We start from the raw sequence: 15692 nt of genomic DNA, 5'->3' as shown, positions 1-15692 counted from the left end.
TTATTGGATATTGTTATTGGTATTGTTATTCCGCTATTGACTGTGATTGTGGTTAGGTGGCTAGTGGGTATGAGACCACTAGTTGTAGTTTATTTATATATATTATTATTTATTATTTATTATTAAAAAAAAAAAAAGGTCCTTTCATCTTATGGCTCACTTCTTCTTCTTCTCCGTTATAGTTTCCGGTGTATCAGAATCTTAATACTTTACAATCAATTCTTGAAAGACAAAGGTAATGTAAATCCTAGGAAAAAAAAATCCTCAAAATATTACTCCCTCCGTTTCAAAATATAGGATGTTTAAGGTAAGGTACACATATTAAGATAGTTTACTTTCCTTTTAAAAAGTATCATATATATTTAAATTAAAAAAGATTCAACCAATAATAAAGAAGACTGCATAAGTAATGATTACAGATTATTAAATATATATTAAAATTTGCATGGAAAGTTACAAGACATCTTATATTTTGAAACAAAGAAAAGAGGCCAAAACATCTTATATATTGAAACGGAGGGAGTATAATTTATGTTTTTTTCCCAAACTATCACACGTTAATTTTTTTCTCCAAAAATACCATTAGAGCCGTCGCTAAGATTTGAAAGGCTACAAGCGAGGAAATTTTTTTTGGGCCACATTGTTTAAAAAAACAAAAAGGACATATGGATACAATATTGCAGTTTCATCGGCTCAAACCCAGGAAATGAAGGTAGCAACATTGATACTAAACCACTAGACGAAGACAACTTCGGAAACTAAGGGGGTGTATTGAAACCATGATTTCATGGGATTTAGGAAATTTAGAATTTTGATAGATTTTAGGGAAATTGATATGATTTATGGTAAAATTCTTTCAAATCCCACCTAAAACCATGAGATTTGGATTTCTGTATTTTTAACTAAACAAATCTTCTCAAATCCTTGAGAATTCCTAAAACTTATTAAAATCCAAATTCACAAACTGTTTTGAATAACAGTGGATTTTAAAGTAGATTTTTAAATCATCAGTTCAATAACAGTGGATTTTAATGAACTTTTTAAAATTCATGATTGAATAAAATAGGATTTGTAAATTTTACACAAATCGCTTAAAATGTCAAGTTGAAGTTATTGCAACAAAGTTCATATCCTCCTTTTAAAATTTTTAAATATAGTATAAGTTATCGTAAAAAGAAGATATATATGATGGATATATTGCAGACTATTATTTAAATTCATATGATTACTTTATATATTTATTAAAAGATGACGGTTTGAAGGATTTGGAGGATTGTTTTGCATAAACTCGTAATTCAAAGGTTTATTTGGTAAAAAAGTTAAAAGTTTTTAGAGTTTTGTTTTGTCTGTATTATTGACTTTTTTCCCGTTCCCAATATACACAATCGAGTGAAACCCTAATGGAGCACGCTCACCAAAAGAAAAACCTAATCCGATTGATGGAGATCAGACAGATAAAGAGTGACACAGATCTGCTCACGGAGGATCTATGGGAGATGATACTCGCGAGATTGCCACTAAAGAGCATCATCAACGCTCCCAAACTCGTTTGCAAGCAATGGAAATCAATCATTGAGTCCCGTTGTTTCCGCGACCTTTTCCAATCTCTGCACCAAAACTCTCATTCTTCCTCATGGTCGCTCATGTGTAGAGGTTGTGAGACAGAGATCATGTCTCACTACGGATCAGACAACTGGAATCTTAAACGGTCTCTCGGTACAAGTTCGAGAATTATAATGAAGCTAGAGTCGTGTCTTACACGGAAGTTGGATTGATTTTGATTCATCGAGTGTCGAATCAATCTTTCTACGTTGCTAATCCTGTGTCAAGGCAATGCGTAGAGATCCTTCCTCTAGCCTCACAAAAAGATGAACGTTTCTGGATTTTGGGAATAGCCACAAGACTCTAGAACGGCGTCGTTTTAGGTTACAAAGTTGTTCTGTTGAGACTGGTTTGTGGAGTCTCGACAGTGCAAAGTTTCCTTTCACTTATATCTCTCAGGAGTTTAACAATCCCATCAGCTTGAATGGAAGTCTTCACTGGCTTGCACACGGTTCCGACTATCAAGATTTCGTTGTATCCGTCGATTTCTACGCTACGGGCTCTGATCGATGCTGTGCTACGCCATTTCCTGATTTAGATAAAGTTCCAAAATTCAGAAGATCTTGCACAACTTCTCAAGGATTTCTCATGTATATGAATGCATTCTCCGTAACAAAAGATGATGGAAATCTAGAGGATAAGTTATGTATATGGAGGCTAGAAAGCTGGCAGTGGCGACTAGTAGTATCTGACGTCTCTTTGGATTTTATGAAGACCAGTTTCGATTATATTCCGTTGGGAATAAACCCTTTTGATGCTAAAACAGTATACTTTTGGAGTCCCCAATGTTTGTTGTCTATTAACTTATACAATGGAGACTTTGTGGTCCACAATGCGATGGAACGTAGCAGCGACGGTCGCATTCTGAATTCAGGTGATTGCCCGAGAGATATGAAATATATTTTAGAATCGCACTTTGCCTTGTTCGTCCTCCCACAGTGGATGCATCCGTTCCCGAGCACGGTGAGAAGAGTTTAGCTATAATATTTGTAAGACTTTATTTTCTCCTTAATTTTGCTCATTACTGTTAGTTCCTTATGCAAGAGGAAGAAGTTGTAGGTTGATGCTTAGTTTCTTTTGACTTTTTTCCTTACGGCATTTTGCAGATATGATTGCTTGATAATTGTAGAAGATATATTATAAATATATACGTTTTACTCACTAGTTCATGTATAATAGGTACCCTCTTCCGAGTCCGATAATAACATATTTACCGTACTTGCAAAACTGAACACCGTAATGTAGTGTTTGCTACTAATCTAATTATTAAACTTATTAGAACTGAGGTTGATGAAAAGTGTTTTCTTTGGTAGGCTTCTAAATCAGTATGTTTATAGGTAATCTAATACCTCAATGTGTTTTTCAAATTACGTCGCTAGAAAATGCTTGACAAGAGACGCTATTATGTTATGTTGTAGCTTAGCTATTGTTCAGCTTTCTAATTCAGACCAGTGTACTCATGAATGAGAAATTAAAGTATAAGATTGTATACAATCAAGCATTTCAAATGGTTTGTGTTAATCTGATAAATACTGTATGTTGTTATTGTTGTTGTATTAAGTGCAACTAGGCTGTTCCATGGTAAAAAAAACAACTTAATTATACTTAGATAAATAATAGCTAGGTGTTCAACAAACAAAAAGTAACATGGGCTTTAACATTCAGTTTTCCGATGATCGTTCATGTTATCTTTTCATTTATCGTACATACATCCATATATATATACAAGAGAGATGATGGAGACTCTCTAGGTTAATGTAATTGCAGAGAAAGTATCTTAATCTAGGCAATCAAACAATGAGAAGTAAATGAGGATCGAAATCAGATCACCTCGTGAGTCTCTAACAAAAGTTGTTTTATACAATAATAAGGAATGTAAAGTGTTTTGGTCGTTTAATATGTGAAGATGAATGAATGTAAAAACATTACAAGTTACAACAACTTTATTACACGAATTATAAAATACATACGGGATAGAGAGTACATATCAACCATAATCCTCTCGGATGGTCAACGTTACAAAGTAAAACAAAAAAACGAACAATGGGCTGTAAACCCAATTATTAAAAACATAGAAATATGGAAATTGAGTCTTGACCAACAAACAACGATCTTTAAAGTTTAACCGTGATGATATTTTCCAGAACCGTTGATCTTTTCCAGGACGTGATATTTCGCCTCAACGATCAGTTTGCTATGCTCAGCCACAGTATCACCAACCTCCTTGATTTTTTCTGTTAGTTTATCTATTCTTTTCCCGATGAACTCCAGGGCATTTTTCGTTTTCGCCTCATCATCCTCACTAACTTCATCCACAGCTGTCGAAATAGTCGAGATTTTTGTTTTTAGCTCGTCGACTAGTTCAGATACGGTCTTCAACGACTCTTCGTTGATTTCCGTACCCTTCTCCACCGATTCTGCTACACCTCCCTTTTTGTTCCCATCTTCCTCCTGTTTCTTCAGACCCTTCATCTTTCTCTCCAAGTAAACGCTGACGCCTACCCATCCCAACGCAAGCACTGGTACTAGTAGAACCGCAAAGGGAGCAGCCACACCCACGGCTACAGCCATGACAGCTATTGATGCGACGGCAGCAAGGGCAAACGCAGCGCCGAATAACACATTCGAAAGTATACTCGCTTTATGTGCAGCACTATATTCCTCGGCAATCTTTGTTTTAGCAACACACAGTTCCGACAGAAGGGATTCCTGCTGGTTTTTGATCAACTCGAACTGAGTTGTGAGCACTTGGCCATCAAAGGGATCTCCCATGTTCTTAAACTTCATCAGATCCTTCACGGTTTCTTCATATTTCTTCTTTTTTCCACCTACATCCTTACTGCTGACTCTTTCTCAAACTCTGCCATGGCCTCTCGAATGTAAAGTTGACCCAGTTCTGCTTTGTCCACGCACTCCATTACATTATCGAAAATCTTTAAAGTCTTCATGGTATTGTCAAAATAAGCTTGGACCAAAGATCTTAGAGCTTTGCTCTCCCACACATCGTCTTTGCTTTCAAGAATGAAGTTTGATACATCGTGTCTATCGCTTTGACGGTTTTCTGCTGAAGCGAAGCATCAAAGGATTTGAGCTCTGGGTGGTCTTCACAAGCGGATTTGTAACCACTCAGGTGTCCGGAGCATTTCGACATCGTTTCTTCGGATAAACCATTGATGATATTACTAAAAGCAACAAAAATCAAGAGAAGTTAGGGAGATTTAGGGCAGAGTTTTGCATACAGCGCGAGGGAAGTTAGTAAGTTAGCATCCACTCTCCGTTTACAATACAAAAAAAAATATATATATATATATATATAGTTTATACATGCATGCTTTTTCTTGTTCTATAATACATTTTTCAGTTTTTAATGCCTTCTTCTTAACTAAAGTTATTAAATCGTAAACTGTAACGAGCACCTATTTTGAAAAATAAATGGATCTGAATTACCTAATTTTGTAGAAATAGTTAAAAAAAAAATTATAATATCCTTAGTTATGAAATATAATTTTGTAAAAGTATATATATGTTTAAATTTTACTAACACACATCATTCTGGATTAAAAATTTAATATTGATTCCTAAATTTCCAAAGCAATATTTTTAATTTGGATTAGTCACTTATTGAATGTTAAGTACAGGGAGAAAAATAGTGTTACTTGTAAAAATATGAAAAAGAAAAATATCATAATAAATAGAAAGTACGACAACACAAAAAAATATTAAATTAATAATATAACAGTATATAGTTCTATCTATGTATTAAAAACTGTTACAAATCGACTAGAATTTCAGAAGTGAATGTATTGTGCAAAATCTAATTATACTTCAAAGCAAGGAAGTACGTAAACAGATAAAACAGAGCTAGAATTGAAGAGAGAGGAAGTTACCAGAAATTGAATCAAAATCGCTCAATACAGGAGGATATGTTTGAAGTTTGAATGATTTGTTCGTTTGGTCATCTACAAGAGTATTTATAGGTTGAGTGACCAGGATTTAATATATAATAATAAAAATCTGGATAATGATTTTTATTTCCACACGACTAATCAAAAGATCACATCATGATTGGTTGTGTACTTCGAAGATTTTTTTATTACAAAAGCAAATTCTGAAAATAGTAATCTAGAGTCTAAAGGATCGAATTAAACAATATGTTTTAGAATAACAAGAACATTAATTATTAGAATGGAAGAAAAACGTATAAAAGACACGGAGCATTTCTAACTTATCTAATAGATTAATGGAGAAAGCATGTCACTCTAATAGACACGTAGCATTTCAACACGACAAGCTCTGTGTATAATTTGTTTTTTTGGTAATCAATTATTTTTGAAAGGATATTTTTCATATTCCATATTAAAGCTTTCATTTCCAAGCGTAGACGGGAGTGATTACTCCGCTAACATTTAGCACCAAGTAAATTAAATTGTCTTATCCATTCCTTGGAAGCGCCATCAACTTACACATGTAGTAGGCTCTGAAGAATTTCACAAACCGTAAATCAGGCATTTTCGTGTTCTGTGAAGGGTTACCCAAAGAATCAATATATTTAAATTTTTTTTTTTTTTTTTTTTTTTTTTGTCAACAAAAAATTAGCTCATATGAGCCAATGCGAAAGAAAATTGTTTACATACAAAACATTCTGCGGAGATGTGCGCGCATAGCAAGGCAGAAGATCCGCTTTTGCATTTGCATTTTTGGGAATAAGAGATAAGGAAAAAGAAGAGAACTCCTCCCTGTCCATCTTTATATCATCAAGGTACGTCGAGAACGCTGGCCAGTCCTATGGCGAAGACACCATCTTCACCAAATCAGCACAGTCTGAGTAGAAAGCCACATCACAGTAGTCATGTCCAATCATGCAACGCATCGCCCAAATGAAAGCTTCCACTTCAGCGTGCAAGGGGGAAAGACTTCGTCGAAAGTTAGTTGCACCCATGCTTGGTCTCGGATCCTGAGACTGAGTACAAAACCACCCGGCTCCTGTGAAACGATCATCCGACTTCCAAGAGCCATCAACAAAACAACGGTAACCTGAGAAGGATATGGGGAGGGAGCCGTTTGGCCCCCGCAAACGGGATTCCGCAACCGCTGTCTGAACAGTTGAAACCACCTCCTCACCCTCCTCCTGAGCCTGGGTCCAGGCTAAAGCCTCGCCCTCGGCTATCCGAACAACCTCCTCTGGCCGCTCTGTGATGTTTTCAAAAAATTTTGCATTACGCGCCTTCCATAAATACCACAAAATCCACGGGAAAGCTGACACATGGGATCCCGGGCTTTTGGGATCCAAGAAATGATCCATATTAGCATAAACGGACTCCACTGGAAAACAATGTGAACCTACCGGTACCTGAGATAAGGCCCATGCCTGTCGCGCTGGTGGACAAAGGAAGAGAACATGATTTACTGTTTCCTCCTCTGCACCATACCGTGAACAGCCCAAATCACATGTGATACCACGCCGCCGCAAATTTCGTGAAACCGGTATACACCCAGACAAAACTTGCCACATAAAGTGGTGTAGTTTTGGCGGGCAGTGAACCTTCCACACAGTAGCTAGGAGGGAGGTGATCTCTGGCCCGTCCCCAATCGCCTGAAAAGGCCCTGGAATGGGCATACGTGCCACATGATAGCCAGATTTAACCGTATACCTCCCATTTTTTGTAAAATTCCAACCAAATGTATCATCCTTTGGGCAACTACCTAAAGGTAAAGCCCCTATTAACGCAACATCAACTGGATCAAAGTGCTCTGAAAGCACATCCATCCGCCACTAATATGTCCGACAATCAATTAAGTGTGAAATTTTAAGAGAAGGGTCCTTAAACAGGCCCTTACTGAGAGCTGGTCTCGGGGATTGAGCTGGTATCCAGGGATCAGTCCATATTGAAATAGACTCTCCCGAACCAACCCGTTTAATAAGTCCTTTTTGTACCAGAGAGCGAGCTGAAACTATACTCCTCCACCCGTAAGATGGAGAGTAGGAACGAATCGGTTCCATGGGATCCAAATTCCTGTAATATCTACCTTTAAAAACCCTGGCAAACAACGAATCCGGATAGTCAATTAGCCTCCACAGTTGTTTAGCCAACAAAGCCAAATTGAAATCATCGACATTCCGAAATCCCAAACCGCCCAGTTGTTTACTACAACACAGTTTCTCCCAAGCTAACCAATGCATACCCCCCGACCTACCATCCGTACTCCACCAAAAATTCGCCACAGCACTAGTGAGTTTGGATGTAATCGTCTTCGGAAGCCGAAAACAAGACATCACAAATGTAGGGACCGCAATAGCGATAGATTTGATCATTACCTCCTTTCCCCCTTTAGAAAGCAACCTCGCCGACCAACCAGTCGTACGACCCTGCAGTCTTTCCCGAACAAAAGAGAAAACTTTTGTTTTAGACCCTCCCAAACTCTCAGGCAACCCCATATATGATCCCATGCCACCCCGATTTGTTATGCCAAGAATTCCTTGGATCTCTAGTTTTGTATATTCCGGAACCTTATGACCAAACTGAATAGAAGATTTCGCAAAATTTATTTGCTGACCCGAAGCAGCCTCGTATTTCCGTAAAGTACCCAAGATGACCTCACATTGTTCTTTGGCGACCTTACAAAAAAATAAGCTATCATCCGCAAATAAGAGATGTGTGATTGGCGGGCATTGATTCGCCACCTTAATCCCTGTAATTAATCTATCCTCCTCCGCTTTCCGAATATTGGCAATTAAAACTTCCGTGCACAATATAAACAAATAAGGAGATAAAGGATCCCCCTGTCGTAAACCCCTTTCCGGAATAATCAAACCATTTGGTTGACCATTCAAAAGGACTTTATACTCAACCGAGCTAACACAAAACATAATCCAGCCAATCCATTTATACTCCACTCGGTCATATGCCTTACTCATATATGTTTTTATTGCCATAAACTTCCCTTTGCAAGACGGATTAGTCCGTAAACCATGGAACATTTCCTGAGCAATCAAAATGTTATCCCAAATTAGACGGCCAGCAACAAAAGCCGATTGTGTTTTCGAAATTAACCCTGGTAAGAACTTCTTAAGCCTTTGACACATGATCTTTGAAATAATTTTATACCCCACATTGCACAAACTAATTGGACGCAGCTCCGTCATCCGGGTTGGCTTAGCCACCTTCGGAATGAGACAAATATGCGTAGCATTTAAACCTCTGTCAAAAACTCTCTCCTCAAAAAAACCATTGACTAGCGAGAGAAGGTCTCCTTTAACAACCTGCCACGCTTTTTGGTAAAACAAGGCGGTCATCCCGTCCGGACCCGGAGCCTTATCCGGATGCATCATAAACAAAGCTGCACGAACCTCTGCCTCTGTAACCGGGGCCGTTAACTGGGCATTGGCGTCCTCCGTGATGACTGGGCGTACCTCACATAAGAACTCATCAAAATTTGTCGGGTGCAAAGTTGTAAACAAATCAGCAAAGTACGACACTGCAATATTACAGATATCAACATCCTCCATAGACCAAACCTCGTTCTTATCAAAAAGTCTTGTAATCCGATTGCGGGCCCGTTTCTGTTTAGTCAGGGCATGAAAATACTTAGAATTCTGATCCCCCATCTGCATCCACCTATTACGACTCTTCAAATACCAATAAACTTCTTCATCCTTATAGGCTTCCCACAATCGGGCATTTAGATCGGAGATGACCGGATATGGAGTTGCATCATCTGCCTGAGCGGCGGCCAGCTGACTTTTTACAGTCTCAATTGTGTCCCTACCAAAAGGAACTTGCTCCTTACGCCACCGAGAAATCGCCCGTCGACAATTTACAATTTTATCTATAAAGGTGGTGGAACTCTGATTATGTTCCCCAACCCAGCTCGCCGTGATCGCCTCCATCAATCCATCCTTCCCAATCCACCGGCGATCAAACGTAAAACGTTGCTTACCCCGCGGCCGTTTTGCCCCTATATTGATCACAATTGGTTTGTGATCCGAGGCAATCATAGGTAAATATTCTAAAACTGTATCAGGGAACAATTCATGCCAATCCTCATTCCCAAGGGCTCTATCCAACCGACAACGAATAGGTTTTTTATCCCGCCACCCTCGCCAAGATAAACAATCTCCTAGATATGGGAATTCCAAGAAACCACAATCTTGAATCATCCCATTAAAAGAAAGAAACGAAGAGGCATGACGAAGCTTGCCTCCTCTTTTCTCATGATTACCAGTTAGCTCATTGAAATCACCCACAGTAAACCATGGTGATGACCGGGCCACACCAATACGTAATACCCGCTCCCATACCATGTCACGGTTTTTTGGTACTGGATCACCATAAACGAAAATTAAATAGATGATCCGTCCTTTATAAACCGCTTCAACATCAATTAACCGATTAGACTTAAATAAAATAGAAACGTTAAAATCTACTTGATTGTAAAAAAGTGCCAAACCTCCACTAGATCCAATAGGATCAACTGTGACTAAATTTTTGTAGCCAAAATGCCCTACATATTTTTCCAAAACAATACGGGGTTGTTTTGTTTCCATCAAGAATAAAAAATCAGGCCGATGTTTATGCCATAAATCCCGCAAATTACCAATGGTTGCCTTATTACCTAGGCCTTAACAATTCCAACTAATAATATTCATTAATTAACAACCAAGTTTGCGTGGTTAAGACCACAAAAACCTGCCCGCCCAAACCACGGACCAGTAGGCAGAAAAATAGATTAAGGATAACGCCGAGATTATCCAATAGAAACCGATGTGAGAAAAAAGCCCAAAGCCCACTATCCCTACTTGAACCAAACGTAATTCCCCAGTACGGAGGGGCAAAAAAAAAGTTTAATACCTGCTGGATAAGTTTTGAAAAACATCGTCACCACTCAAAATTTAAAATATCCTGTAACAATTCAAAACATACCAAACGGAAAATAATAGACATATAACCATATTCACTAATCCAATGCTGAAATAACTCATGTGACCAACAGAATGATACCACCAAGTAAAAGAAAAGAAACCAGCAAGTTTTTATTATTATCCTTACAAAAGGGTTACAACAACTCAGAAACAAACCCAACCAAAAAACCCACAGATGGGGAACAAAAGCAAGAAATTTAAACAAACCAATGGAGCTCCCATTGTAGTATTATTGAATACAAGAAACAGAGACAAAACTAAAAGACACAAAAAGGACCAGAACCCAGTCTTTTGCAGAGTAAAACCCAGAAACGAATGAGAAAAAACGGAACCCCCTCGCCATGCCAACTCATACAAACACTCAACATCAACTACCCAAATTAATTGGAGGCTTCCCTCCCTGGATAGGACTTGCGTTTCTTGCACTCCCATTCCCATAGTTGAGACCGATGCAACCATCTTCTTGCGCGGCGAAGCTAAGGCATAGAGATTCCTTTTTTTTGTGCTTGCACCAGGTAAGACTCCTTTGGTCTTGACCGACTTAAACCTAGGTGGTGGAACCCCACCCTCAACTGCAGAATCATGCACAGTATCTGTAGTGGCACCCTCCACAACAACCGCATCCCCTTGCACTTGGGGATCACCTAGACCACACTCCTTGGTGACAAAAGTCACCTCCTCATCAGCTGTGGGTGTGTCTTCCTCAGAAGGTAACTCAGTTGCGACCCCATGCTCCTCCAGAATCGGAGCCAGTCCGCCTATCTCTCGTGTATCAGGGAGATGAAACTCCTGATCCAGCAAATCACTCAAAGCAGCCGAGAGAAGATCCTCCTGCTGATCCTGAGCCATAACCCCACGAGTGGTGACATTCTGGGCTACAGAAACAGGAAAGAGGTTCTTACATACCCGATTGTCCTCACCAGAAGAAGCCTCAACAATCGAAGGAACAGCAACCTCCTCCGCAGCAGAAACCAAAAAAGCATCCAACATCGTTTGCTCTGTAGCAGAAAGATGGATCCCCACATCCCCCTCAGTTTCCTGAGCTGGACCAACACCCTCTCCCACAACCGGAACAGTTGTACCCGCCATCGAAGGCTTCTGTGCAATCTGCTCCTTTGGCTGAAAATCCCTACGAGCCCTCTTTGACTTGTGGCCAAACCCTTGTTTGTGCCGGTGACTGTCAGCCTGACAACCTCCTGCATCCCGTCCTCCTCCGACAGCATAGCCCTGAGGATCCCCCGACCGTGCCCCACGCACCCCTGAACCAGAACCAGAATTAGAACCACTTGCAACTGCTCCCTTGTAACTTTGAAGCTTATCCTCAGGACGAGGATCCGTTCCACTTGCCTGTGCTTGTTTCCCATTATTCCCAAACAAAGGGCAACGGGATACATCATGGCACAAACTAAAGCACCGTCTGCAGTACCCATATAACCGCTCATACCTCAGAATCACCAACGTTTCTTCACCACTGTGGAACTCGACAGCAGCTTCAAACACCAATGGTTTAAAACCATCAAACAAGACTTGAACTCGACCATTGTCAATATCAACCTCCACAACCTCCCCCAGATCGGAGCCAATACTGCGAAACGTCTCATCAGCCCAAAAATGAAGCGGCACTCCCATCATCCGCACCCAAAACTTAATAAGATAGGGATACTTGTGATCCACCACTGGCTCCCACCTAACCAGGGAGAGCATCCAATGATCAAAGTGATAGGGTTCCATTTTCAGAACCTCGATGATGTCCTCTTCTTGATCAAAATCAAACTGAAACCGCCCCATTCCCAGATCCGCACCCACAACCCTCTCCTCAATCTTTCAGATCTTTGGCAGCATGAACAACAGAGCCTTCATGTCCTGCATCGCCGGATTCATACACCGACCAAAGAGGGTCTTAGCATACCCTTGGATTAGCGCAGAATTATAGAACCGAGGAACCTTGATCTTCAGCTTACCACCAGACCCTGACATCTTCTCAGATGGCACCTGAGAAGCCAATAAACCGCTTTGAGCCATAATACCAAAATGAAAATGGGAATAAAGACAGAAGTAAGAGAAGACAGGAAAAACGAAAGCGACCAACAAACAAGCTGGCCCGGACCAGAAGAATTTAAGACAAGAAGCAAGACAACACAAAGAAGCGTGAATACCAAATGCGACCCTTGAAACCAATTTATAACCAACTTCGACCCTCTCAATCCGATTTACCATTAAGACAATGATCACGAAAGTAACTGAGACAAAGATTTCGGCATTACCCGGACGATGAGTTCGTGATTGACCAGCGGATCTCGAGGACCAATCATAACCAGAAAAGGAAACTTGGACCACCAAAGAAACCTCCCGCAACTCAGCCCCAAACTGCTTAATCACAGCCGAAAATCTCCATATCCATTTAGACAAACTGAGAGAAGACGAACCGTGATCCACAACGGAAGAAAACCAACCAAAAGATCCGCTATGAAGGATCCGTTCCCCTTCCTTCCCTCCCATTAGATCACCATGAAAATCCCATTGAAATTCCAAGATCCCCAACACAGGAAAAAACAGATCCGCTATATTGAAACCGAAATCAGAGAAACCCTGAAAGGAGAACCCAGAACAAACCAACCAGAATCTCAAGATGAGATCCTCCAGATCTAAAAACTCGCCGCAATCGGGGATCAAATCAATCCTTACCGTCGCATCGAGAGAGAGATATTTCTCGAGAGCATTTCTTCGTAATTTCTTTTAAAATATATATTTAAAATTCTTTCAACCAGATTTTATTGAGGTTCTTTTCATAATAATTATTCACTTAAAGCGGGATTTAAGATATCTATATAAGTAAGATTGTAATCTTCGAAAAATTTATTATTCCTGTCTATGGCTAAATTTTCTTCTTTTATGGATTTTTGTGTGGTGATATAGATATGTTTATTATGAGGCTCACGTTTTCGTTACTTGAAGTAAAAATACTTTGTAATCTTGTTGTACATATGTTATTTAGTCTGCATGTTAAGATAATTGTTGAGGATAAGAAAACATTTGTAGTTTGAACCATCCTCTAGCAGTAGCGGTCCACCGCCTATGTCTCCGGCTAATGATCCGGTTATTTTGGTTTAGAGGCTAGGTGCCACTGAGGAATGTATTCAAACTTAGGCGACTCAAATTCAACAAAGTGCAGAGAGGATGCATAGCTATGATGCATACTTCGAGTATCTCGCTGAAAAAGATCCGTAATTTGCTGCTAAGTTTCGGAACCCGACAAGGACCAACCCAGAAGCCAACCCAGAAGTCGGAGCCGGAGAAGAAGGCAACACCGATGAAACAGCTGTCGCCGGTAGTGGAACGGGAATCAGAAACATCTCTCTCTGAATCTTTTTAAAAACTCTCCCTTTTAATATGTTTGAAATTTATTAAAGACTATGTTTTAGCTGTAAACTCTTATTTTGTAATATTTGAAATTTTAATTCAATGTAGATTTCATTTTTCAGTTTGGATTTTATTTAAAATGTGAATTTTAATTAAGAATTTTAATTCTATTCCCAACTAATAACAACCCAGAATAGGAAAAATAAAATCGACGTTTGAAATTTGCGAGGGATGCAGCTTCCAACGTATTTGCGATGAATTCAGTGTCTCACAAATTGCTTTAGAGTTGCGAGTCAATAGATTTCTTGCAAATTGTTAGTGATTTGCGAGGAGAAATATGCTTGCAAATTGCGAGGCATTTTCGAGGGACAAAAGTTCCTTGCAAAATTTGCGAATGATTTGAGATGTTTGAAATTTGCGAGACGCGATTTGCGAGGAATCGTTGTATCTTGCAAATGTCTTGCAATATTTGATTTGCGATGATTTGTTCTATCGCAAATCGCGTGTTTTCTTGTAGTGCTAGAAGTATTGTGAATTAAATAAACTTGTTGTTAATGCAAACTTGACTAGGAGATTTCAAATAAGAGTTTAGTTCTTGAGTAGTTGAGTTTAGTGATTGTCTGATTGATAGTATTGAGAGATGGTTGATTAGTCTCTTTTTTGTTCATGTTCAAGAACAATGTTTAGTTGCAGAGTTTCTTATCCCGATATCTCATTAATCATTGATCTTTGAATAATTCTATGATCCAATGCTTTGTATCCATATCATCTTAATCGATATATCTTTGCATTTTTATTAGAAGTTTAACCAAAAACATTTCTTCCGCTTTAGCTAATACGAGTCTTGCAAATTTTGATGTCAGTGTCTTCTTTAGAACTTTATTTGTTCCTTCTAGCTAGTTACTTCCTTATGCAAGAGGAAGAAGTTGTAGGATAATGCTTAGTTTACTTTCTTTTTACTTTTGTTCTTTTTTATCAAAATGCTCGATTTCCTATATTTATTGGTTCCTTCTTGCTAGTTTACTCATGAGTGTTTTTGTAATGGCGTTTTAATTTGTAGTTTTGATTGCTTGAGACCCACTTTTTTTTTTGAGAGTTAAGGATTCCGTTATCATATCAGACAAGCAAGAACAAAATAAAAACATATAAAGAACAGATAAATTAAGATCAGAGTTTTCTGAATTATAAAAGATTTGCTGTACTTTCGAAATTATAGAAAAACATGTAGTGTTTGCTACTATGTTATTGTAGTAAAAAATATTATCATGAAATTAGACCATTTCTAATCAGCAAATCACATTTTGCTGTCCACCAGACATGGATTTATTTGCCTTTTTACGGATCCCATATCCATCATCAAATGTGGATCCTTAGGTCACCTCTTATATATGTTAATGAGACGTACGTTCGTAAATGTGAGAAAAGAAAAAAACACAAAGGCTTTTTTAAACTTTATTTCATGAGTTACACAAATATATACTGTATTTAATATAATAAAGTAGGGTTACACTCTCTAAGAAGCTCCCTCCACCCGACACATGTCACCTTCTAAATCCTTCTTTTTTTTAACCTTCCCGACATATCTTATGCATTTGTTAATGGGCTGTAACTGGGTTTATTAATGGGCTGTAACTGGGTTAATGCCACACAAATATTATGACGGAATCTCGGGAATAGTCTTCTCCTCTTCCTCAGCTCTCTCTCTCTCTTCCCCACTCCTCCATGCTTATCTGTTCATCTCCGGCAGATCCCCGTTGCCGATCTCCTCAATTCCTCTCTTTTTCTAATCAAATTTCTTCATTTCCTATTT

At 38.9% G+C, this 15692-nt stretch overlaps 2 protein-coding genes and 1 pseudogene across 2 annotated transcripts; 1 reads left to right on the top strand and 2 right to left on the bottom strand.

The window, feature by feature from the left end:
• LOC104715088 (F-box protein At3g28330) lies at positions 1440-2580 on the top strand. Its single transcript, XM_019229885.1, is given in 3 exon segments — positions 1440-1716; positions 1719-1940; positions 1943-2580. Coding segments are annotated over 3 exon segments (1137 nt in total).
• Positions 3724-4753, bottom strand: LOC104715087 (annotated as a pseudogene).
• On the bottom strand, positions 10609-13350 carry LOC104710672. The gene is made up of 2 exons (XM_010427308.2): positions 12787-13350; positions 10609-12514 (listed from the first exon to the last, which is right to left on the bottom strand). The coding sequence occupies exon 2, from the start codon at positions 12308-12310 to the stop codon at positions 10667-10669; it is 1644 nt and encodes a 547-aa protein (XP_010425610.1). The 5' UTR covers positions 12311-12514; positions 12787-13350; the 3' UTR covers positions 10609-10666.

Source organism: Camelina sativa, chromosome 9 (assembly GCF_000633955.1).
Source record: "Camelina sativa cultivar DH55 chromosome 9, Cs, whole genome shotgun sequence".
Classification (NCBI taxonomy): Eukaryota; Viridiplantae; Streptophyta; class Magnoliopsida; order Brassicales; family Brassicaceae; genus Camelina; species Camelina sativa.
This window is presented reverse-complemented; position numbering and strand designations above follow the sequence as displayed.

Excerpts from the sequence above, each read along its gene's own strand:
- LOC104710672 (XM_010427308.2), bottom strand. The coding sequence starts at position 12,310 with ATGGGGCGGTTTCAGTTTGATTTTGATCAAGAAGAGGACATCATCGAG.